Source organism: Caloenas nicobarica, chromosome 9 (assembly GCF_036013445.1).
Source record: "Caloenas nicobarica isolate bCalNic1 chromosome 9, bCalNic1.hap1, whole genome shotgun sequence".
Taxonomy (NCBI): Eukaryota; Metazoa; Chordata; class Aves; order Columbiformes; family Columbidae; genus Caloenas; species Caloenas nicobarica.
The window spans coordinates 17,246,954-17,273,148 of NC_088253.1; the positions used below are offsets into that span (position 1 = coordinate 17,246,954).

At 51.7% G+C, this 26,195-nt stretch overlaps 1 protein-coding gene across 8 annotated transcripts in view; it reads right to left on the bottom strand.

Moving 5' to 3' along the window:
- PLEKHG4 (pleckstrin homology and RhoGEF domain containing G4) overlaps positions 1–26,195 on the bottom strand; it is a 90,868-nt gene that overhangs the window by 401 nt on the left and 64,272 nt on the right. For 2 of the 8 annotated variants that reach the window (XM_065640672.1, XM_065640679.1), the window contains 9 exons: positions 10,451–11,400; positions 8,781–9,030; positions 8,055–8,144; positions 7,505–7,729; positions 6,436–6,606; positions 5,755–5,968; positions 5,013–5,129; positions 4,660–4,926; positions 142–4,063 (listed from right to left, as the gene is read on the bottom strand). In XM_065640672.1, the coding sequence (XP_065496744.1) occupies positions 3,735–4,063; positions 4,660–4,926; positions 5,013–5,129; positions 5,755–5,968; positions 6,436–6,606; positions 7,505–7,729; positions 8,055–8,144; positions 8,781–9,030; positions 10,451–11,400 (2,613 nt within the window). In that variant the 3' untranslated portion in view covers positions 142–3,734. Of the gene's footprint in view, positions 1–141; positions 4,064–4,659; positions 4,927–5,012; positions 5,130–5,754; positions 5,969–6,435; positions 6,607–7,504; positions 7,730–8,054; positions 8,145–8,780; positions 9,031–10,450; positions 11,401–26,195 lie in introns of those variants that run through there. The other 6 variants (XM_065640677.1, XM_065640678.1, XM_065640676.1 and 3 more) reach the window with 6 other exon arrangements.

Genomic DNA, 26,195 nt, shown 5'->3' on the forward strand with positions numbered 1-26,195 from the left:
TATTCTGAGAGGGCATTAAGACACCTCAGGGAAAACTGCACCCCTCAATGCACCCATATCCTCTTCTACAGCCCAGGTTCCTGTGCTGAAATCAAGATACACTGCAAACAATGTTCATATAAAGAAAATAACCTTTATTAGACAACTCAATCAAACCCTGAAAAAACAGTCAGGTAAACATTACTAAAGGTTTTTCCAGCAATGCAGAAACCCTTGAAACTGAGAAGTTCAGGAAGTTTCATGTTCCTCTTGTTGCATTAGTAAAGTCTCTCCCTCTTGTGCCATGAGCTATTGCTGTCTTAACAGCTCAAAAATCTTGCATTAACTCAGCAATTATTTTAAAATAGTAACTTCTAAAGCGTTCCCTGTGCAACTGTTTACCACACAATTTTGTACAAAGGTGTCAAACTCTGTTCTCTTTGTCTAAAAACCAAACCAAAACAAAAAAACCCCAAGGTTTAAAAAAAATCCAGCTTATTAAAAATAAACAAGTTTTCTGTACAGTACAGGAATTTCCAAGTGTGAAGGAACATGGTGTTTACACTGAGGGTAACTCAGTTGGTTGTGAGGTTTAACACCCGCGACTACAGCACAGCACTGGAGAGGACCAGGCAGCTCCCTCACCCCAGCAGCTACAGGCAGAAAAGCACAGATTAACAAATTCCTGCTCCACCTTCTTCTGCAGGGTAAATGTGACACCAGCTGGGGGAGCCTGATTGACAGCACTCCACAAACCAAGAGTAAACAGGAGCTCGGCAGCAAGTAACTACAGTTTCCAAAAATGCTAATTTTCATTTCCTCCAAGAGCACAGAGAGGGTGTCACAGCCACGCAGTGAGCTTTGATATTACTCATGAATAGGCAACATTGGAACACTCCAGATGAGATGCATTTAAGGTTCAGCATTATAATCAACCTTTTATACTCAAAACCTGTTGGTCTCAAATGCCACCACCATCCAAAGCTCCTCAAACAAGCCAAAACCGATAGGGTCGAGTCAGAGGTGAGGCAAGCAGCCAGTCCCCACCACCCCAAAACACCAGGACACAGCACGCTGCAATTTGAACACTGCCACTCACGCCCTGTGTGACTGGAACCCAGCCCAACAGGGAGACAGAGAGACTTACCACAGGGCCAGCAGCCACGCGGGGTACCAGGCTTAAAATTAGAGACAGGAAATTTGGTGATTTGTGCTCCCGCGTTGTCACTCTGTGTGATGTCTCTGTGGCTGCTCTGGAGCCCCTGCTCTGCCTCGGCCTTCCCACCAGCATCAGGGAAGTCTCCACCTGGGGATCTTCCCCCTCTCCTGGGGAACATGCTCAGGTGTGAGGGGTCAGCTGGCAGTTGGTTAGTGCAGAGATGGCACAGGGAGACAAAGAGCTGACAGGTGGTTAAGACAGAGATATGCTCAGCACTGAGGCACTGCAAGAATCATCTGAAGAAACAAGTCATTCTAACAATGAAATTGCTTTTATTAAAACAGAAGTGTTAAGCCAAGAAAATAAATTATTGCTATGATAGACATATTTAGAACATAAGGAAGGACATTAAATCTTGAGCTCCAGGTCAATATAACCCTGAAACAGAAAGTTACACTACTTTTCTTAAATACCTCAGTTTCTCTTCATGCCCTTCCAAAAACTTTATAAAATGTGCAGCTTACAGAACAAATAGTAACAGAGTCACTCGTAACAAAAATCTGTACAGCTCATAGCTTTAAAAATAATTTTTTTTTTTCCAAACTGCTATGTTACTTATTACTCATAAATATAGGGCTAACAAGTTTTAAATGCCCAAGGTCCCATCCAACACCAAAGCTATTGCATGTAGTTCACAGAAACCTTCTGGGGACTTGCCCCCAGCCAGAGGTCAGGTTCTGGGCTGTTTGAAAGAGCCTGATCGTGTGTTTAAAAAAAAAAAAAAATCTTCACGGGTGAAGACTGTCTCCTTCTGCTGGTCAGAGGCCTGGGGTCTTCAGAGGGTTTGAAATGGCAATCAAACCTGGAACACAGCACCGTGCAATGGGTTAGACCGGCTGCACCCCCGTGACAGGGCAGGATCCCACGGGTCCCTCTGTCCTGGCCAGCAGTGATTTTTGCAGAACGCTTGAAAACCACTGTTTGTCAGAGCTGTGTTTTGGTGGGGAAAGAACATTTTACCATAAGAGCCTCACGCGGAGGGCTGCCTCTGCACCTCAGGACTCACCCCAGGGTTGCATGCTGCTGTCCCAGCAGCAGTGGGCTGGCAAACCCCACCGTTTATGTGGCCACTTCAAAGGTCTTGTCTGTGTCTCACCCCCAGAGGGGGTCCAGAGCCCAAATTTTAACCTTGGCTGGTTCTGTTTAGCTGGTTATGAACTCCAGTACCTGCAGATCACAAGCCAGAGGCCTGTGTGCTTGTAACACCCCCACGGTGCCAAACCTACGAGGCATCTACCTCCCTGTGCCTTGACTGTTCAAGCCCTAATCCTGCTGCGTTCATACCCTCTGTTCCCTGTCAAAAGGGCAGCTCTGTCCTAAGGACAGAGAGGAAAAAGCTGAGCCAGAAGCAGGCTAGTTTGTGTGGGTCGCGACATGACTTTCCAAGGGCTGTCACCCACATGTAGGAAGCCCTGCCTGGCTGCAAGTCTTGCCAGGGCTCATCCCTCCTCAGATCAACAGCGACTTCCTCACAGACAAGACATCTGCCAGAAATCAGTACGTACAGGAGAAGCTGTACATACTGGCAGCTCCCTTGGGACATCCTGACCATAACCTAAGCAGGTTCCTCTGCCTGGTGATGTGCAGTTTCAAAAGAAACTGTGGGACAAATCCAGCTTGGGGACAATACCCTGGATTCCCCACAGCAGTTCAGAGGGACTAACAAAGAGCCAGATTTCAGCAAACAGCCACAAGAAACAGATTAGTAGTTAGACAGCTGGGCAGCGTTCAGAGGAAAGCAGCTCATCTGAAAGCTCATGACTAGATGGTGCTCAAGTCTCTACAACCTGAAAGTGACTTTGCTTGTTTGGCTTCTGCTCCTTCAGGCCAGGGAGGCATCAGGCCGGCCATTTAAGGTGACGTCTCTACAGAAGCCATCTCTGTGGGAGCAGGTCTTCTCTAACCAGATGAATCAGAGTCTCAGAGATGGGTCAGGAATGCGTGTGGAACACTTCTCATCAAGAAGCAGAGGGTGAAGTTCTCCTGACTCAGAGCTACTGACAAACCTGACCAGCACTCAGAGCTGCTGGAAAATCCCCTTCAGGGGCTACTTACAACAACTCCGCTTCCTTAGGCGGTATACGTGTGCAGAGGGGCTCACACTATTGTCGAGGAACTTATGGTGACCTGGCCTGCTTTCTGCAGAGGAGAGAAGCCAGCATTAGTACAGGGTTAGAGGACAACAGCGTCAGGACACAATCTAGTGAGAAGGCAAGCAGCTGAGAACTCTAAGGAACATGAGACACACTGACACCTCAGAGTGACTGGCTCCCACTCCTCCATCTCACTGCTCCCCCAAAAAGGCCCACATCTCCCAGGAAAGGAGCTTAGCAGCATCCACAGCAGAGCTCCAGCCATCCCAGGAGGTTATGTATGTGCCCCAACCCATGAGAGCATTACAGCTCACGTGTGCAGCATCCCCTCCTGGTGTAGTCTCCAGCACTGCGGGACCTTTCCAGTGCATCTCCTCAGGGACCTTGGCCACCACAGGGGAGGCTCTTGTGACAGAGGGGCTTTCGCCTGCCCCAGAGAGAGGTCACTTCCCCACAGGGACTCCCAGCCCAAAAGCAGCATCTTCAGTCCCGCCATGAGAGACAGTGGCTTGAACCAGGGAGGCAGTTGCAGAAACAGGCAAAGCGAAGAGAGTATTTTGGCTGCTGGCACTTACTGCAGAAATGTACTGGCTGTTTGTGAACCTGGGTTTCTCCTCCATCGCGGAGCTGTGTTGTGAGCCTAGGGGCATGTAGGGGGGTGAGCCCACGTCTTCACAGAAGCTTTCTTGTGGGATGCTGGAGACACAGCCGCTGTCGGAGCCGCTGGAGCCGCTGCCTGACATGCAGTGTGATGATTCCGAGCTCTCTGTTGCTGGGGCAAGAGAGGAAGGTCACTCTGATGACCATGAATTTGGCCTACATGACCTGTACTTGATAGTTGATAATGTATCTGTTTGCAAAGGCACTGGCCACACAAGCCCACAGATAGGCCACACTCCTGTCTGGGCTCCTTTAAAGCTATAGGCAAACAAAATAACCCAAGGAAGTGTTGCAAATTTTGCTGGAGATTGGTATAGACTGGCCAGGGAAGTTCATACAGGGGAAGCCAAGGGGTCACTGGACCAGGCTGGTGACAGCAAGGGACAGTGTGCCTCATACCAGAGGGGCAGAGACACAAGCACTGGCCTCCAAGGCCACAGTAGCCCCAGCACATGGCACCCAGCCTGCCACGGGGATTGCTGCAGATCTGTGGGCATTTCACTAACCCCTGTGCCCAAGCGAACTCCCCATGATCACTAAGACAGAGCTGGCATGGAAGGGCAGAGGCCTCCTTGCGCCAGTCTGGGTACGAGACAGGGACTGCCATGACCCCAGGGAGCCTGGTCTGACCTCACAGCACAGAGCAAGGCATAGGGGACAAACCCATACATCCCAGGGTGCATCGCAGAGCAGTGGGTTCGTACGTACTCAGTGATGGCTGGCTGCTCGTCTCGTGCTCCAGCTCATCTTCCTCGATACAGGTGCCAATGTCAAAGGGGCGGCGGGGGGCCAGGACGCCCGGCAGCAGAGCCTGGTCCAGGTACATGTGGAGGTTGAGGGGACCCAGCAGGGAGGAGGAGGAGGAAGGGCTGTAGGCGGCGGGGGTGCTGCCAGTGGAGAGCTGCGCCTGCGTCCTCTTGTATGGGTTGGAATGGTCAAACAGAGACACCGCAATTGATGCTCTGGTCCTGGCGCCTGTCAGAAAACATACCAAAAAGGCCTTGAGTGCCATTCCTGCCTAGTTCACTTGGGGCAAGGGGGCAGGCATGGCTGGCACTCACCTCTGCCTTTCATGATGTAATCGATAGCACGGTCACTGATGGCTGCCTCGCTGGGTTTGATATCCAGGAATGGCTTGTTGCCTACACCCATGGAGACCATCTCCTGCATACGGATTTCTGGAGGGGAAAAGACCCACAGCCACATCGTGAGGTTGATCCAACCCACCCCATGGGTGCTAAGCAACCCCAGGCCAGAGCACTTCTCGGCAAGGCTGCTCCTGAACTACTGAGATTAGATCTGTTCTCCGCTTGCTCCCCAGTCCCAAGGAGTCTCCACAGACAAGCAATCATGCCCTGCGCTAGCCAAGTAGCTCAATGCCGTGCCACCTGGGAGAGTCCTGCCAAGCGGGAAGCCTAGGGTGGAGAGGAGGGACTTGGCCAGACAGCTGCCACTCCAGAAGTGGCCTAGATCACAAGGAGAGCAGTGAGCCTTTGAGGAGAGTGGCGAGCCTTTGAGGAGCACAGCGAGCCTTTCAGGAGCACAGCCCACACTCACAGCGCCAGGAACCCAGTGCTAGTATTTCCCGTTTCTCTCATGAAGTCCAGCTGGGTGTCTAGTCACTGAGAGCTTGGCCTGATCAAGCTCCCTGGGGATGAGGGGCAGGGAAGGGACATGCCCAGCCAAGCCCAGCACATGCTTCTCAGGCCACATGCTGGCACACAGCCACTTGCTGCGCAGAGTTGCCTACTAACAGGCTCCAAACCTACTCAGGACAGCATGAGCTGAACAGGGCTCCCGCACCTTTTGCGGCACAGACGCCCCAGGAAGGAATCACACCTTTATTGCGGGCTGCCTGCTGCCACAGGATCTTGGCAATGTCACTTGTCCAGGCCTGCTTAGTCTCGGCTGAGCTGGCCTGGAGAATGTAGGTATCGCTGGACTTCCGCCTTCGGAACCAGATCTCAAAGCGCAGGCCGCTGTCTCCGGAGTTCTCCGTCAGACCGATGTCTGCAGTCTGCCAGAAAGAGTGAAGCATCAACTGGGGCTCCACCAGGAGCAGAAAGGGTAAACTCTGCCTGCAACTTGTGCACTCCCAGCTTGGCAGACCCAGGGAAGGAGCCTGCGGGTCCAGACAGAAGCAGGTATGATCTGGACACAGCTGAGCAAAGATAGCCCAGGCAATTCCCAGTGCTTCATCCCGAGTCAGCACCACCTCCCTGCCACACATCCCCCGCCTTTCCCTCACGCTCCCTGTCCCTCAGAAGGCCTTGGTCCAACATCTCACAGCACAGAGGGGGCCCAGGCATTCATGTGTGAAGTATTCCCTTTTGGCTTCACTGCATGGCTTGGAGAAGGCTTAGCAGTGGTGGGAGGAGCTCTTTGGCTGAAGATGCTCCTGCTCCCCATTTCAGAGCCATGTGCCCCCAGGAAAACCAGCCACGGACAGCTCCTGCACAAAAGGAGCTGCAGGGCTGCCCTTACCTTGAAGGAGCGCTTGTAGATATACACATCAAAGCCACCCTCGATCTTCTTGGGCTTGCTGAACAGGATCAGGTCCTCGAAGAGGAAGACGTGTCGCTGGCACTTCCTACGGCCCAGCCAGATGGTGAACTCATCCTGCCGCACTAGCTGCCCCTGCTCCTTCAGGTTCACCTGGACACGGGGAACATCCTGGTAAGAGCCAGCAGGATCAGGCCTGGGCAGCCCCAGACTTAGTGAGCAGGGTCCCATATGGCTGTGACCCAGGCAAGGAAGTGGCAGCTCCCTGTCATCTTGCGAGGGATCTTAAAGAGGAAAGGTTACATGGCGTTGCTAGAGGACACATCAGGCTGAAATAACCACCTCAGATCTCAAGGGAGAGCCACACCTTTCTCCTAGGCATAGCCCGCAGATGACCCTCTCGTGTCGTGCTGTACAGATCTGTGACAAACCTCTGGGGTGGCACCTGGAGGCAGCAGCCAGAGCTTTATCATAAGAGGGAAGAAGAGAGCAGAAGAGGAAAGGAGTCTCAAACTGCCAGGAGCGCATCTGGGCCAGTCCCTCAGCTCTTCCTCTCCCAGACCCATCTCCTTCCACCCTGAATCCTGGGTTTTTTCCTCCTCCAGTGCTGCACTTTCCCTGCCTCTCCTTCAAGTCCCACTTAGCTGATTTTGGCCTACCCTTGGCAGCAGCATCAGTTTGAATTCCTTCCTGCAATCTGCCTGACTCTTATCACCAGCCTGACAGAGAGGGAAGGATCCAAAGCAGCCTGCAGGACACCATCTGCAAGGGCTGCCAGGCTGCCTCATGTCACCAGGAAGCACCTGGGAGTGTGTTTATGACAAGTGGCTCACCCAGCTGAAGTGACAGCATCCAGGCTTTAATTCCTAGCAGATCAAGGAGACCTTGCTCTGTGCCTCAGTAGCCCTGCTATGCTGTATCGGCAGACTGGCACCCTGACTACTCTGGGAATTTGCGGGGAGGCTCACCATACAATCCATAGACCCCAGGTCTAGAGAAAGGGGAGAAGTGTGGATCTGACTTTCCGGGCAGGGGAAGACACCAAACGTACGTCACAGTCACGGATGGCATCCATGGCGAGCAGATCGTTTCCATGCCGGAGCTGAAACTTCACCATCTCCTCAGCTGCACGGAGGTAGCCCAGCTCCTGCTCTTGTGCCTCACTGCACTCCTTGATCAGGTCCTTCAGGAGAAGGGCGTATTTGCTCATCCGCTGGATGGGTTTCAGCAGGTAGGAGGCCAGGTCCATCTTATCCCCAAGCTGTACCTGCTTGAACTGAGAAAGGCAGAAGAGTGAAGGCAGCAGCTTCCCATGGAGCACCCTGTGGCCCAAGGCAGGCACTGGCACCCACGGCTTTCTTGACTGGGGGACCCTCTTCGCTCTGCAGGGAAACGCAAGGCCATAGGATCAATGCTGCTGTGTGTTCCCAAAGTGCTCACTGCATCTCTGCCCCTGTCTCCCCGGATACACTTGGGCAGAGAGCTGTGACGGGAAAGCAGAGGTGGTGCTGAGCATGCCTGCAGCAGGAAAGCTAGGTTTGTTTAAATACATCAGTGACCTCAACACCAAGAGCAATCATGATGCAGGCAGTGGAATTTACCTTGAAGAAGGTATTCCCATGGCTGGCCAGCAGCGAATCTGACTTCGGCTTGTTCTTGCTATACAACGCGTACATCCCAAACTGGTCTTTCTGCAAAAGAGATCCCTGCGTGAGAGCAGCACCCACCCAGGACACAGTGACAGCCCTGCCCTCGGGTTGGTTACTCCAGTACTTCTGCCTCTCCCAGGCTGCACCAGAGCCTCCTATGATATCAGGAGTGACTTTGCTTCAAGTTCATTAAGAGCCAGGGAATGTTCTTGTCTTCCTACTCCTACAGTAGCTCAGACTTTTTAATCCATTGTCCTGTTACCCCCTTACATACCCCAACAGATACCATTCACCTGGTAGCAGTAAACACACATGGGGTAGCTGAGTCCCTAGCAGCTCTTTTCAACAAGAGCCGCAGGTCTGTACCTCCCCGCTCACTGAAGTCATTCCACACTGACACTGGGCTTTAAGGAACAGATATTTTGCTGCCCTGGCAGTGTCTCTTGGTAGCAAAGAGCAACAGGAAAGGCAAAGAACACCTACTGCTGCCTGGGCTCAGCCTCGCAGAGCCATCCCAGTCCAAACTAGCATTTGAGGTGGCAGGGGACAAACCAGCCCAGCACAGGGTAGTCCTCCCGCATGCGGATGAGCAGCCAAATATACAGGCACTGCTGGGCATAGGAGCCGCACAACTGTCCAGAGGAGCCCGACCCCAGGAGGAAGGTGCTGATGCCTTACGTGTCGCAGGAAGCAGTGGCTGACCCGCAGCGGGTGGTTGCAGCAGCTCTCAAGCTCTCGCAAGAAGTACTGGCTGTGGAAGTCGTAGAGTTTCTCCAGGTTCCCAAAAATGACGCTGCGCTTCCCACGCAGATCCTGGGGGAGGTCAAGGCGCTCCATCTCAGGGAAGTAGCTATCGATGATGTAGCAAAGCGACCTCACATATTCCCGCTCCGTGGTTACCATCTCATCAATGATGTGCCGCAGCTTGCTGCAATAAGAAACACTCAGCCTTGAAGGAACCCAGACTGCGTGGGGCTGCAGCAGTCTATGAGTGCCTGCAAAGCACTGGACTATCCCTAGAGAAGCTCTACCTAAGACCCAGCACAGAGATGAGATGATCCCTTAGCACCATCCAAGCTCAGATTCAGAACTGCTGGTGATAGCTCTGACCCTGAGCACTAACAAAGCTCGTGGCTGACCCAAGGAACTTAGTTGGCTTTTCTGTTCAGGAAGGGTGAGCCCCAGGCTGGTTGTGGGTCCTGACTCAACCTCAGCAGGACATGCAATCCTGAGCCCACCACCCAGCCCTTGCTCTGGACACAACAGGCTGCGCTCCTAAGGCAACAGGGACAGCATAAGTCAGGATAACTTCTGTGAGGAGGAGTCAGCCTGATGACTGGATGCTGTGGGAGGCAATGTTAACCCTTGGAGAACACAAACTGGAGCTAGGTGCCGTTGGGCTTGTCCCAGTAAACATGCGGGTGGGAAACAGATCTCATACTACTTCATCAGCAAACAGCAGTTTCCAGCACGGACTGCTCTGCACATCTCCGAAAGGATCGCAACTGGGTGCTCGAGGTTTCCACTGCGAGGCAGCACAGCACCAAACACAACTACTCAGGACGTGTGACTGCCTTCCCTGCTCTCAGCTTTCTCCCAAGCCAACTCCTCTGGCTGTTCAGAGGACAGAACAACAGGATCACCTCAGTGCCCACAGACAGGAGGGCTGCTGCCTCACTCCCTTGAGAAGCAGAGCAGTCAGCCTCTTATCTGCTGGTGTTCATCACCTACCATGAGCTTTTCTGACACATGCTGGGACATCAAGGGCCCCTTCCAGAGGGGTTTCACTGTCCCCAGCCATCACATCCAGAGCAGAAGCAGTGGAGGAGCAATGTGGTCCCGCTGCAGCCAAGACTTGTTTCTCATTTCTGCCACTCTTTTTTTTTTTTTTTTTAAAGTCTTTTCCAAAAAAGAGAGCAGCCACACAAACAGAAATCTCAGCCCCAAGGGGCAAATACAAACCTTTTTATCTGTGAAGAGGCTGTTACAGGGTACTGGAAGTGCCCCTCACCAGTCCGGGTACAGCCCCCCCAAAAGCAGGGGTGTGATGCACTACGCTTTGCTCTCCCACTGCACCTGTACTGCCTTGCTAGGTGCCCGAGTGCTACATTTCTGCAAACTCTCTTATCTCAATGCCAGCAGTGTTCAGAGACTCCCTCTCCTGCCTGGGAACTGCTCTTTCCCCTGTTACGAAGGAACCACGCTGTGAGGGAAGCTGGAGTTACATCTCCATCTACCTGCCCTGCATCCATCACCAAAGTACCTGTCACTGCAGAGCTCTTCACATCTTTGCTGGCTGCCTCCTCACTACCCTGAGGACCAGAGCACCGAGTGTCACAGTCACTTACCTGCCCCAGCTCTTAGCATCCAACGCAGAGAGGCAGCCCCTCTGTCCCTCCAGCAGACAGTCTGCAGCCCAGCTGTGAGCGGCTTGCTGCCGCAGCGCAAAAGTCCTGTCCACCAGCTCTGTGCTGCTCACCTCCAGCCCCTTAATAAAGACACCGGTGTTGCCGTATCTGGCCGGCTCGCTCAGTGTCCTCTGGCAGCCTGACCACAGGCTCTCACCGCAGGGGAGGTCAAAGCTTTGGGCCTTGCGGAGCATCCTCCTGGGAGGCGGCTTCCCAGAGGCTGGAGTGGAGGTGCAGGATGGCTTCACCTCCAGGGTTTCCAATATGCTCTCCAGGTTTGGCTTTTCTTCAGGCAGCTTTGGAGACTTGGAGGCCCCACTGGCAAAAGAAACTCTGCTTGAGTGAGGACCAGGGCTGAGAGCAGCTTGGCAGGCAAATTCTTCCCCAGCACTGATATCACCAGCACAGCTCGGGAAGGGTGAGGGAGTTTTCTCCTTAGTCCACCCCGGAGAGCAGTTGGGCCTGTTGCAGCAGTGGGATGCACTGCAAGTCCTGTCCCAGTGGGACCCAGAGGTGGCCCCCTCGGAGTGCCTCCGGTGGGACAGACTGCCAGGCTCGCCACTGGCCCAGGGCTGCTCTCCTGCAGCTGCTTTGTGGTCTGACAGCAGAGCCCTCCTCGTTCGCAAGGCTGCTTCAAGTTTCTTTTCAAAAACCAGCTTTGTCTCCTGGCATTTGGACCATGCAAATTTCCACTGCTTGAGTCCCTTGTCACTCTTCAGCTCACAGGCCAGTTCCTTCATCTCCTGGAACCGGGCATCGCTGATGTCCGGGTGCTGCCCCTTGTAACTCTCCAGGCACTTGATCACACCGGCACAGTGTTCGGCGGAGCTGCAGTCCTCCATGCTGATGCAGGCAAGGTGTCGCATCCCTTCCAAGGCCCACTCGTACGCCTGCAGAGAGCGAGAACAAAAGGCAACAGCCAGTCAGAGGGATTCAGGGAAGAATAACCCTAATTTGGTGCCTGAAGACAAGAAAAAGGATCAGTGTGTGGCCACCACAATTCCTCGAATGTGAGAGGAGGGGGGACTGCTATTGTCAATGGGGCTTAACAATTCAGCAAAACAAACAGCTCCTTATGCAGAGGCCTTCAGCTGTGCTGGCTGCGTTGCCACAGCACCACCAGGTCCCCGGGACGCTGGGCACCCCCACTGCTGGGCACGTTTCTCCTCTCTAGGCAGGGGGGGCTCAGAGGAAGCTTTGGCCAAGACTGCAGGAATTCACATCTTGGTGTAAGACCTGGAACTCCTTCACCCAGCCATTCTCACCACTACCATGCAGGACAAGGTCAAGGGGGCATCAGTAAACTGCAGGGAATGGGATTGCTACTCCCCATGCTGTTTCCCCAGAGCTGACAGCAGGCAGAGGCTGGGAGCTCAATCAGAGCTGGGCTCTGTGGATCAAACAAGAGGAGCAGGACAAAATGTGGTCCAATGTGACAGACATAAGGTAAGAGGGCCCTGCTGTGACAGCAGGAAAGGGGCTAATGAAGTACCTTGCACTCAGACCTGTCTGTCATCAATAAAAAAATCAGAGGAAAGGCAAACATCTGAATTTTTCAGGCTCATAAGCCACTGCTTTCTCTACAAAGCAGGGACGACGACAAAGTTTATAGAGTGGATAAGATGTGACCGGCTGCCATAGGCCTGGTCAAGGAACTTTACCACCCCTAAGCGAAAACACAGTTATTTGTTAAAATCAGATGCACAAGGCAGGGAAAACATCCAGGACAGGCTTGCCTGGCACCTTCCACCAACTGCCCAAGAGCAGGGGATGTATGGATACACCACAGGCTGCCCTTGAAGTGAGCCAGATTATCTCTAGCACTTGACCTGTCAGCCCTGCATACCTGCTATGTTTCTGCAGAGAAGCAACACTCACGCTTAGTGCCGAGAACGAAGTGACCTTAAACCATTTTCCACCTTCTGAACAGCCTTACTGTGACAGCCTTCACTCAGAGAGCTCAAAGCACTTATTTTTATGCAAAACAGAGCCTTAGACACCAGGGAGATCCACCCAAGCTCTATGCAGACACGGAGCAGACACTGCATCCCCATCAGGTACGTGGTGATCCAACAGATCAGGTGCCAGGCTCTTCTCTGTTGGTGGCAGAGGTAGGCAGAGCTGGAGGTGCTTCATCCACACGGTGCCTACCCTAGGATGGGGATGGCAATGAGAGCCAAGCAAGAGCTGAATGCCAGCACACGAGGGGTAGCCTGCAGACTGAGCAGAGTCACTCCAGGGACAGATCCCACAGCCATCCACATTGCTCTTTCGAGCTGCAGCTGCACGGTGCACGTGCAGTCAGCCCCATTACTCATGCGGAGCAAGGAGCTGCTTCAGCAACACCAGCAGCTGCTCAGGGAAAATGCTTCTCAAACAGCCCCATGCAGCTGCAGCACAGGACAATCAGAACAGCAGCAGCCCTCTCTCCTCCCATCACCCTGCCTAGTGCAGCTACAGGCCCCTGACCTGCCTCTCCCTTGATCCAGGCCTCACGCTTACAGCTGCCCACTGCTGGGGGCCATGGGGGTGTGCAGAAGCAGAGGACATGCCAGACCCCGGTGAGAAACTGCATTTATCCGTGATGCGGAGAGTCTTTTGTTCCCTGGAGGAAGAAGAACATCAATACGAGGTGAAACGCTGACTGCAGCAGAGCCTGGCAGATCTGCACGGCAGTGACAGATGGCCTATTTTGCTGGGTTTTTTGAGCTGCTCCCTCCAGCTGTACGCAAACCAAACACCAGCCCCTTCCAGCTCTGCCCTGAGCAAGACCTGGCTGCCAGTAAGGGCTAAGGGCGCATCTCACCATTCTGGCTGTGGAGGTCAGTGGGGGATCCTGACCAAGGGCTACATGTGACCTGCCTTTTGCTCACTGATGGGAAAAGTTGAGCTCAAAAAGCTCACGGGGCTCTGAAAGAGGGTGCTGAGAGCAATGTGCAGCAGAGGCACAGCCAGGAGGCCTGCCTGGCCTTTACAGCAGCTGGCTGGGAGGGGAGCTGCTCTGTGAAGGCCTTTTCCAAGACTGGGTACCTCACTTCCATGCACAGAGTAAAAAGAGAGAAAAGAGGCTTCTTTTATTTCTAGGAAACTTTGCAGATCTGCATGGGGCCACAGAGAAGAGGAATCAGGGCTGCAAACAACACAGGGAGGCAGCCCTGCCACCTCTCATCTTCATACGGTATCTGTCTGTTCTTGGCAAGGGCTCCCAGGGCTGCGCAGAAATGACTCTAAATCTCACTGGCATTTCTTCCAATCCCAGTGCCTGTCGCAGGCCAGTGAATAGCTCAGCTTTGTTCCCTGCACAATAGCAGCAGCCCTCCACACCCCACAGCTCGCTTGGTAACATGCTAAGCAGCCACCCAGGCCTTCTTCAGTCACACAAAATGGCAGCCTGGGACCAAGCGTGACCCAGCACCCAGGAGAGAACATCCTTGTGCAGACAGAGGTATTGCTGTCATCTCTGTCCTGGTTAGGCTGTACACCAAGCTCAGCCAAGCCAGCATACTGCCCTCCAGCTGTGGGGCATTTGAGGAGCAGGCAGCCCTACAGCTTCTCTGCAAAGCTGCAAAAGCTGCTTGTATGTAAGAGGAGGCAGCTGTGTGCAGGGAAGCTGAGTCTTCCCAACCATGTCTGGAACCAGGCAGGAAGGAGCCTGCACCTCAGCTTTTCACCTTTACAGACAAGTCGTTACTGAAACTCTCAATTACGGGATTAAAGACAAGCGTGCTTCCTGCATTCACAGGGCTGACCTAACCAGCAGCTGTGTCAGCAACAGGTTGGTCCTGTCGAGCTGCGGGGGGAGGCAGGGGCTCTCCGGGACCTGCTCTGCTGTAAGGAAGAGCCAGGGACTTCACCAAAGCATGGTGTAACCCTCGAGCCCTTCACCCTGTGTTGTTCCCTGCTCATTTCAGCATGGGAAAGGCTTGCGGTGCACTGACAACAGAAGCTCCTGGAATCTAGTGTCTTTGGCACCTCTGAAGTGCCATCTGCAAACATGGGCCAAGAGAAACTACTCCGTCCTGGCTCAGGGCACATTGCCAGTGCTGCGGGGGTCCCGGATCCACACTGCCAGTGCTGCAGGGGTCCCAGATCCACACCTGAGCCACCATATCGCACCTCCCCAGCCCAAACCTATCACAAACCCACCACATTCCTCTCATACTCAAGGTCCAGTGATCTCTCATACACCTTCTAGGTAGCCAAGACAGGAGACAATCACCATGCATCTGCAGACATATACTAGAAGGGGCAATTTCAAGGGGGCCTGCCCCTGTCCAAATCTTCTCCTTCATCTCTTACTGAGGGAGACAAAGATTATAACTGTATTTTTCTTGTTACATAGGAAACTGGAAGGCTGAATGGCCAGAGGTAGGTGGAGTAGGCAGATCACAAGCCCTTCAACTTTCTGCAGAAGAAAAATGCACCTAGGTGGCTGACTTACTTTGCTGCTAGAAGGTTTCCTTCTGAATCTGAAGGGGCTGCACAGGGGAGCAGAGATAGGGGTGGTGAAAAGCCCAGGCTGATCCTGGTAAGAGCAACAATACAGATGGGGATGCGAGAACAGCTGTGGGTACAGTGACTGAAGCACAGCAACAAGACAGACCAAGTCCCCCATCCTTCTGTGACCATGTCCCAGGACTGCAAGCCCCCCATACTCCTGCTTTCTACAGCACAGAAAGAGAGAAGCAGCAAAACAGCTGGGAACAGTGCCAAGGACAGCAAAAAAGAAACCAAGGTAATCAAATAAGCCCTGATCCAGCTTGCATGCAGGTCCCCGTGCTCCACTCTGCTGTTTGTTAGTGAGACATAACTAATCGCAGGTCTTTGTGGCAAGAAACAACTGCACAACTCCTCATTTAACCAGACCTCATCTCATCACTGCTAACTTCACTCTAAATGCCCTTAACTTCAGCCGTGAGTTTGGAGAGCAAGACGAGGTTGACTTGCAGCAAAAGAGACAGAACTGGTGCAGCCAGAAGTGGTAAAAGCATCGCAGGGACCGATCCCAACAGTTATGCGTGGTGCCAAGTAGGCACTGACCCCCACAGCTGCTCTGCTCTGCCAGCAGCCCAGGGTCTTGGCACTGAACCGAGATGCCAGATGCAGCACTCACAGCACGAGAGTGACAGGGCACTTACCAGAACACAAGTCCAAAGTAAATGCTGCTCTCTTGCATGAAAATGGCTGCTCCCCCTTGAGCTTCTCTCATTACAGATGTTCAATTGGGCTTACTCCCTCTAAAATCCAACTTGACTTTAGGCTGCTTTGAGAATCAACCCCTGCTCACACCACCAATGTGTCCCTCGTCACAGGCTGCTGCACATGCAGCATTAGCAGGGACCCATGGCTGGAGACTGCCCTATATACTGACAGTTCAGAAGAACCACAGTTGAAAAGCTGTTTTACATCAAAATATATTGAAAGCAAAATTATCCAGGCTAAAACCTTACTCTCACAAGAGCTGTCAGCTGGCAAACAGTGACAATCCAGTTTCTCTGCTAACTCAGAGACCCAGCAGCTACAGGAGAAAGTGGTCAGCTCACCACTCACTCACATCCGATTTGTACTCTCCTCGGTCTGCCACTCACTGATACTAACAGTGCCCACGAAGGAAGGGGCAGGGAGAGAGCAAGACTTCAGAACCTACACGTGTTCCCCTGGCAAATCAATTAATTGGTTAAAAACAGACCTCATCCTACCTTCCCATGTGTGCAGAGGGCGTCCATCTCCTGGCTGGTCCAGCTCTCTGCTGTACGTTACCATCCCCTGTGGCTGGACTGAGGCAGGGCCAGTGCTTCAGTGCATGATCTCTGCTCTAGCTATTCACAAGCAAATGCTGCTAGCCTAAATACCAGATTGAGGAGCCCTGGAAACCAGAGACAAGGCAGAGCGGGAAGGGGCTGTGCTTCACACAAGAACTACTGAAGTGTGGGGAGAACACCGCGACTGGGCACAGCCCAGATCAAAAGCAAAAAATGGGGAGAGAAAACATCCCAACAGACCCCAAATTCGAGCAAAATTCAAACTAAGCTGCCACCCAACACACAAGAGCTTTGGAGAAAACAGTGATCCCTCCTAGACATTGCGATGCTTTTTCCACATCTCTCAAAGCCAAAGCCCCTGTTCACTTCTAGCAAGATTCGCAGCTCTGCAAACAGGCAGCTGCACTTGGATGCACAAGAAACCATGTAATTTCAGAGCATAAGCATTTCAGCAAAGCCACCAAGTTAGAAGTAATCTCTTCTCTAGGCAGAGGTTCACTGTTATTCTCTTCCCCACCCTGTAGCATTCAACTTTTCCAAACTGCATTTGAAGTCCTGCCTGGGATTCATTAGCAGCAGAAACCAAACTAATCAAAACTGTGTCCTACGTGGGATGTAGCTGGTAAAAGCTCAGCTTCAAAGACTGAGGAAAGGACCCACCCTCTCAAAATAAAAAGCTAAACCATTTCTGAGTTGCTGTGTAGCTCACAGTGCCTCCTCTCCTCCCTTCAAGGGAGGGGATACCACCGAAATCACCAGTTTGCCTACAACTAGCTGCAAGGGAAAGTAAACTTTAAATCCTATATTTGCATTTCTGCCTGTCACCAAGTGCCAGATGCTGTACAAACACTGCGGGAGGGCAAAGGATGAGACAAGCGCAGACTACAAACTCCTTGGATTTAAGCATAAGACAGGAGAACAGGTAGATGCCCACAGCTGGACAGGAAAGAAGAATAAGGGGTCAGGGGAGCAACACTGGTCAAGGCTGGTCTTGGCACACCACAGCCCAACCACCATCAAAGAACGCTCGTTAGAGCAACATGCCTGGAAATTCTTTTGCAGCAGCACTCCAGGTGAGCACAAACAGAGCTCAAAAATCCCTTAGTTTCCCCTCTGGGCAGTCAGGCTTGACAAGACCAAGAGAGTCTAATTACAGGAGAATATAATTGGATAAAATAGGATTGCACATGATTTCTGCTCTCTTGATGACAGCACGAGGACCCAAAGGGCAAATGTGGCTCATTGTGCTGGAGCTGGTGTGCAGGACAAGTGCTTGCCCTTTTTTCTCTCTAACTGCTGCAACTGCCAGGCAACACCTAGGGTAGCTCCATTAGGAACAGGCTGACTCCACCAATGAATCACTAGAAGCCACAATAATCCCTGTTTGCGCACAATTCAGAGCTTTCACAGAGCAGCCTGTGCCAGTTTCACTACATACTTATATACACACACGTATATATTTATGTCTATGTATGTGTAAAATGACTCCCCAGGAAGCTGGGCAGCAAGCTTCTGAGCTTTGCCCTCCCCACAGCTTCCACTGCTCTGCAGCTACAGATCTCTCAAAGCCGACAACGGGCAGTTTTGCCTCAGTTTTTCCTTTTTGTTCTACAGTCGCTCATGACTTTCCACCTTTTGGTAGATTCTGCACTGATGTTCTCCCCCCCATTTTTTTGTCCCACCAAGGGGATTTTCTTCTACACTTAAAAACTCATGCTCCCAGTAAAATCAGAACCTTTAACATTTGCATTTGCTGCAAACCAGCCTTTTCACATGTGAGGCACTGCCCATCTTTTCATTAGCATTGTGCATTCATTGCAAAGCTTTTTTGCCAATGAAATTCTGCTCACAACCCCTTCTTACCAGAATAAGAGCAAATGCTGTTTCTGTGCCTCGGTGAATATTATCCTACCTCTTTTCTGATGCTTCAGCAGTTACAAACTCAAACTGCATGCTGAAGTCTGCTTTGGCCACCGCTCTTCTCTCTGGCTGCTCCTAACAACTGGGATCTGGTGGCTGGTCCTTCATTTGGCTACAGCCTATATCAGTCACTGCAGAGTCATGAAACCATCTAAAGATTGACTTGAAAGAAGTTACACACATTGAGTGTAACTCACTTGGCTGGGAAAGCAAAAGGCATGAAGGAGCGAGCGTGTGTCTTTGTGGATGTACAACCACTGCCTAGAGGAAAAGGGCAGCACATTTTCAGGTTTCTTCTAGTGAAGAGGAGAACTTCCCTCTTTGGAGAGCCCTGAAACCCTCATGTTACCAGCCAGATTCAAGAAAGCCACGATGCGATGTGTGAGTCACCAGAGCTGGTAACTTGCACAACAGCAACAAATCGCTCTGTTCAGAGACTAATGGCACCTCCAGAGGTTTTTTTGCATGCTTCGCTTTTCCATCTGTCCCAACAGCTGTATCATTACGCTGTACAAGTACCCTGCTGTCACAGTACACTGCAGACCAGTGAGGACAGACTGTCGTAGATGTCTCTCATCTGCTCCACACTGGCTCCTTTTTAATGGAGTTCTCTGTGCCTAGCTGGGGCCTGGTAAATCTTCAGTTTGCTTTTGGGCCTGGATGGGGAAGTGCGGATGCTTTCTCTGAAGTCTTCAATTCAAATCCTTTCCTGTGAGGAGCTGAGCAAAACTCCACTTAATTATTCAGTGACATGCAGGATCTCTCTGCACTGCACTGTGGGTGCTTGTGCCTCGGGAGGTGTGGAGCTGAAAACTGAACGCAGACACCCAGTGCACCTGTTGGGCCTCCCTGCTTCGGGGTAACTGACAGAGCCAGAAACAGCTCCCCTGTTTAAAAGCACATCAAGATGTAATTGTAGGATGCGAGCCTCTGTGGAGCAGCGAAAGGAGCCTGGTCAGAGGCAGCGGGTGCTCAGGAGAACTCTGTCCATATGTCCAGGGCTTTGATATGCAGATAGAAACCATTGTGAGCGTCAGCCCCATCTGTACACTGAGGGGAGTTTCATGTCCAGACCGCTTGAACGGATCTATTTAACTCCCGTGACTGAAGGGAATTCCAGCCTCCAGGAGGATCTGAGCATCCAGATGGATGCCAACACACAAACATTCAGAAAAATCTGTCACCCTGCGCTGCTCCTATCCCAGGATCAGAGTGAAAAAAAGCACCCAAACCCAACATTTTTCCACACAGGCACATGGCTGGGGTCAGCTGAGGAAAGACCTCTGCCAGCATTAGATCTTACACCTCAAGTGCAATGTGCTCCCCTCGCAGCGCAGCTGCAACTCAAGCTGGGAAATCTCTAAACCTGCAGGGAGGAAAGGCTGCTTCCCTGCCACTAGTGACCGGCTACCAGTGTCGTGATCCTGCAGGAGATCTGATCCCACCTGACCCACAGAAGGGGAGCCCCAAACTTTCAGACAACTGTCAGTTTATGCTCATGAACAGCTGAGGATAGCAAGGAATATTTACACAGAGGTGCTCTGGTGATCAAGGATGAAGACAGCGGATGTTTTCAGCATGTCAAGCTTTGCTCCCCTGCAGAACATGTTGGCACTCCTGGGATCAGGGAAGGCAGTTGAGGGGTGAGCAGCCTACGCTACATCCCAAAAGGTGCTATGCACTGGCTGGCTCACCCAGCCTCATCTTCCTGCTGTGCCCTCCAGCAAGGAGGAAGATTTGGCCAGCACAGCAGGAGGGAGAAGGACCCCAGACAGACAGATCAAGGCTTTGACCCCCTGCACATGACACAGACACATCACACAGACCTATACTGCACTAAAGCAGAACCTGAGGTGCTGAGACAGGTGCTCAAAGGCATCTCAACCCAAAATGCTTCACCTTTGATTGCAAATTCTGCTTGGATTTAGCACATGAAAAACCCCAATTAATTCACTGCTGCCCTATAACACTGAGGGACAAACTTATGCATCAGTCTCGCACCCGTGTTGTGCAACCAGAAAGGAGCACTGAGTGCTGGTGCTAACCACCATTTAGCATTCACCTACTGTCATGGAGCTCGTGGGAACCACAGGCACTGCTGTGATGCCAATTTGACAATAAAGTCATTGAAGAAACACAAGAGAAAATAGCCTGGGCATCAGTAGATCTAGCGGTGAATTACTGGAGAATTCATAAAACAGAACAGTTTCCAAATCAGTAATTTTGCAAGACAGAAAAATAGGGGGGAGCTTTAAGATGTAGCAGGTCAGATTTAAACAGTCAGGATTTCTTGTTTGTGCAAGAGGGTTATCTCAAACTCCAAAGCAAAGCAGAAACTTTCTGATACATGAATACCTTTTGATGGGAAAGTAAACATAAGAGGCTTATTAACCTTGCAAGACAACTTCTCCAGCAAAAACCTGGCAGGAAGGAGAAGGGAGAGATTTCACGCATTAACCTTGCATGAACTCTGCCAGAGGATCGATTTTCCAGCCTCGAGGCTTGTTCCTCCAGCTGCTTCAGGCTGTACATGAAAAAGGACACCCCTGAAATGGGAGAGCAAATCAGACTAGATGTCTGTCTAGGGGCACGACTTTACAAGTGAAGAGAGGACAGAAAGATGAGACAGCTGCTGTCAGACAATGCCAAAGCCAGACAACAGTGGCTTCCCATAGAACTGTTTCACAGCATCAGGAAGGCACGGTACGAATTCCTCTCTGTTGTGCTACTCGGACATTCACCATCTTCAATACCCGCACTAGTAATCTGATGAAAGCTGTTTGGGAATTTCAGCAGTCCCCAGAAAAGTAAAGCCAATCTCTGGGCAGAGGTAGAGAGAGAATAGTGTGTGTTAAGCCTCTCCCAGAGACTTTCTAATAAGCCATGGAAAAAATCTAATTTGCTCAGAGGTGCTGGGGGGCAAAGCCATATTCTGACCTGCACAGGACTGCTTGTAAGAGGCAAGCATCGTGGCACGGCGACCTGCATCTCTGTTCATAATAAATACACTACGGTAATGACACATCAAATGCCTCTTTTGCCACTTTGGTGCTAAGTTCTACTCTCCACTTCTCCTCCAACCACATTACCAGAGCAGTGAATCATAATGCCCTTCAGTAAAATTATCTCTCAACCTGGGTCAAACAGCCTGCAACAGAAAAATCACACTCTTAGGTCACAGCCACCAGAATTCTTTCCAGGTTTCCAGAGACCACCATTCACAACCCTTCTTTCCTTATCAAAGGTGAAGCAAAAAGAAACATCAATAATTTCCTGCCTGAAGGGGACTTGATTTTTTTTTTCCCTCAGAACCATCACCTGCTACATTGTATCTGGTACATCATCAGAAACCAAGCACAGCAGAAAACAAGATATCAGCAGGTCACTGTTCTGAATCTTTTGGCGAGAAGTGGGAGGTAATGACATCTGCAGAATTCAGCTAATTTATCATGCTCTGGATTTCTGCTGTCACATCTAAGATCAGATCTATCTCTCAGAGCTGGGAACACTGTGCCTCAGTCACTCACAGGACAGGAGCCCAGCAAACCCTGGAGTTTAAGTGCTTTTTTCACTCTGATCTTGAGACAGGAACTGCAAAGGGTGACAGCAAACCCTGGAGAGCAGCCCCCCTCTTCTGCTGCCCACAACCTTTAGCAGAAGCCCGAGCAGACTGAAATGTATCATCTGCCCTCTGTGTGCACCCAGCTAGTCCGAGGGCATGCAATCCCAGCAAAAACTTCCAGCCGCAGTTAAATTATGCCCACTGAAATAATCATGCAATAACCTCTAATAAAGAGAAAGAGAGACAGGCACTGCTGTGCTACAGACAACGCAACCCTGGGATTCGGAGAGACCACGCAGACACACACAACCCACAGGGATCTGTCTGAGCGCACAAAAGGCACACACAAAGCACCCTGATTCATGCTGGATGCGTACAGACGTGCACAAGCAACCCAGTGAAAAGCCTTCTCTACATTGTTTCCAAACAATCTCAATACAACTCACACGTCAGCCAGGGCGCTGGACACTTAGTACTTACAAGAGGGTTTGCTGTGTCTGTCTGCTGCCGGACTCAGGCCGGGTGTATTCGCCTCAGAGGGAAGGTGCGTGGAGATGTGGAGAGGAGGGATGGGGAGAAGGGCCCCAGCCCCGCTCTGGGCCCCAGAGGCAGCAACACTTGTTCAGGGGATGGAGCGCAAAAAGGCTGGCATTCCTACAGCAGCAAGGACAATGGGGAGGGATGAGGAGGCGCTGCCATAATCAAATGCAGGCCAGCTGGCCCTCCCCCAGGAAGGGCAGGCACCTCCTTCACTTGCCAAAGGCTTTGTTTTCTAAGCCACAAAGAACAAAGTGGCTGAGGAGGAGAGTCAGAGAAGGAGGAGAGAACTGGCTGTGGGGGCAGATCCACACGTGAGCACAGGTAACCCACTCTGCAAGAGATGTCAACACAGATGGAGCGGGGTTGGGCAACACTCTACCTGGTCCAAGCAGAGCTTGGAAGCAACTGCATGCAGCAGAAAGAAGCCAGGGATGCCTGAAGATCATTGCTGAGGAACCAGGATCAGCATAGGCTGATGGCCAGGGCACCTTTGAGGAAAGGGATCCAAGGGTGGCAGCCAGAGAACGCTGCTGAAGGAATGGCTCATGGAGCAGAGCCCAAAGAAATCCCAACAAGGCAACCGCTATCGTTTCTCTATCCTTCTCACCCCAACAACCCTGAGCACAGGGCCTCCCAATGGCTTCCCTCAGAAAGCAAATGCAAGGCAAGGGCCCAAGCTGCAAAGGGCTCCCAGGCCATGGCAGGGCAATGCCCATACTTTCCCTGAGCACCAAAAGAGGCAGCATCTTGCACAACATCCTGACCAGCAGGAAAAAGCCCCTGGGACTGCCTCAGGCCCTCCTGTAATGACATAGGCAGTTCAGCTGTGATGCTCTGGGCACCACACAGCTTCAGGGCATGCAGGTGCTGAGCTGGTAGGATGAGGCTCTGCACTTTCCAGTTGCATCAGTGCATTCTTCCAAGAGAGAGACTTTTGCCAGCAAGCAGCATGCACCTTCGGTACTGACCTTCTCCAGGCCTGCTTGTCATCCTAGTGCTGGCAGAGTCCGTGCTGTGTGCTCTGCCTCATCAGACATGCCACTGCCGGTTAGGTCACTGCGGTCCTGACAGGGCACACAGCTCTCACGTGGGCCATTTCAAATCTGTGGACACAGGCAGCTGGGCACTTCGCTCGCTTATGGTAAAGTCAAGAGCATGCAGAGACTTAGGATATGAGTGACCTGGGAAAATATTTCATCCAAAGAGAGCTCAAGAGAGCAAGAAATGTGAAGGCTAAGATAAGGAAGGAGAGGGAGAGTTGCTTTAGCTCCTCCTGGTAAGGATGGTGTGCCTACGGCAGTGTTAGTGTGAAGCCAGGACAGGCAGTGAGAAAGAAGGGTATGGGTGACCGCCCTTGCAGGCACCTCAAACAAAGCAGATGTCAGTGCTTTTGGTACATCATACACCCCTGCTTGCTCAGCTTCCCAGTCCTCCCCCAAAGCACTGTGTGGTGCCAGATCCCACCACAGCCTTGGAAGTGAGTAAACAAGGGACAGCAGCCAGACCAGGCTTGTGGAGCCACAGGAAGATGGCAGGTCCCTCAGTATGCCCGCACTGGGCCTGTGGTACTGACAAACAATCCTCTGCCAGCAGTCAGAGATGGTGAAGGCAGCTTCTATCACCACTGCTTCTGCCTCAGCCCAGCCATCATCCAGCCCTTGTCAGGCACCAAGAGCTCCTGCCGCAAAGGAAGCGGGGACAAATGGAAACATCTAGCTTGGCACTGGTCATGGCTTTGGGGAAGGAACCCTGCCAGCCCATGTGGTCTGGCCCAGCTCAGCCTGTCTCCTCATAGAGAGTTCTGACAGGCCCTCAGGAGCTGCCAAGCACTGGAAAACACAGTAAAGCATCTTGATGGACCATATGGGGTTGTGCTGTCCTGTCCCATGGCCTGTCTGGCAGTCACACGCAGCATCCTACAAAACACTCGTCCACCACATGCAGAAGGAGGGCCATTCCTAGCAGACAGCAAGGTACGTGACAGATGAACACCATAATCCCTGTGGTGAGTGCTCAGCTCCCTTGACACATGCTGAGATGTTTGGAGAGAACTGAGCTTGCCAGCTCATTACCATAGTGTACATTGCTTACGCATCCTCAGGCTTCTTCCCCAAATCCTGGGGTCTGGCACACTCTTTACAAGAAGGAAATCAAGGACATTTCTTAGTTTATACTCCTGCTGTTGATCTCCTCAGATATTAGGCAAGAGAGAAGGGGGTTAGGCAGGCACTAACAAGATCACTGCAGGAAGGTCAAAGCAGTTCAGCATCAGAAGAGAGTGAAATCAGTTTAGATAAAATCTGCTTTCTCCTCATCTCCCAGACCACACCACTGACTTTGCTTTGGGAAGGCAGAAAGCATTCTGGAGATCAAGATCAAAATAATCAGCACTGAAATAACTTTCGTGCTGCACAGTGATTTCTGCATTCAACCTACTCAATCCCCTCCACACCCCTGGTTTCAGTTTGCCACCAGTTCACAATACACACGTGTTGTATTTACAACACCAGCGCTGTTTATAGTTCTACTCAAACCAGGGAGATCAAAATCCTCCTCCCTCACTAAGCGAGATGCCTCTTCTCCACACCAAAGCAGCATGCAAACACCCTGTGCTCACTCAGTGTTCACGGGGGCTGTGCTGCACGAAAGGCACAACCAAGAGGGACGATGCTGCTGCCGCTGCCAAGAACTGCATCAACCAGTTGTCATCTACCACAACGAAGTTGTATGTGTGGTGCTATGACGCCCTAAGAAAAGCAATGAGCCATCTTTGGGGTCTGTGTAAGGTTTGTGCCTCTGGGAATGGCCCAGGCTTTGAATGGCTTTGAAGCTGTGGAAGAACACCCATTGCTGTTGAGTCACATCTGACTACCCCGGCAGCCCAAGAGCTACTACCAAGATGTAGTTTCCATGCCTGAACAGAGGACAGAGCAGCCATTAGGTGCCACAGTCCACATCTGTGCTTCAGAGATCTCCAGCTTTGGCTGGGTGGATTCGTACAGGACTGATGTCTGGCTTGGCCACAGACTTGCCAAGATGCTGAGCAAGTCTTGGCACCTTTGTGTGCCTCAGCTTATCTGAAGAAATATGACAAAACTCATCCTTCCCAGGATCCCCCATGAAGGGAACAGGTGTTCAGGGACCAGAGAAGCCCCTGAACATCTGGCTCAGTGAACAAGCAGAGCGCAGGTTCTTGCCATTCTCCTACAGCACAGACGACACTCTTCTCTCCACTGGGGAAAAAAAATAAATGACACGTTCCCACAGCAAGAAGGTCCCCCACCTGCACAGCAGACTGCACAGATGAGCTAGAGCAGACCTGCCAAGCAACATCAAATAAACTCAATCCTCACATGTCCTGACAGCAATGTTCAGGGCTGCCTTCTCCACTCTCCTCCCTCGCACAGGATGCTTCTCCATGTTTTCATGTTTAGCTGAATTTCCTCCCCCCTCCTCTGAGCACTTCTAGCTGCCAAGGCAGCTCAAAGACAGCAACTAAGTGGCACCTACATCTGGTACAGCTTAACATTTCGTGTCTATTCCTTCTGGAATTTGAGAACTTCAATATCCAATGTTTGTACAAGAGTGGAATAAACGGAGCAGAGGCTCCCTGGCTGTCTGTGATTGCCAAAGCTATATTTTAAAACGCACTTAGAAAATCCTACTGTTTATTCATCTGCAACTTTAGAAATTAAATGACACCGAATCCAACTGCAGGTCTGCTGAATGGGTGCATTTGCAATAAACTAAACAGGTGAGAAGGCCGGGCAGTCAGCAAAGTCACCACATGCATCCTCTCCTCCTGCTTCCCAGATGCCTGGGCCAACCCAGTCCCCTTGTTCCCTCAGCCACACTTCCCAGCACTCCGTTCTGGTGCTCCATTTCCTCACACAGGCCTCCA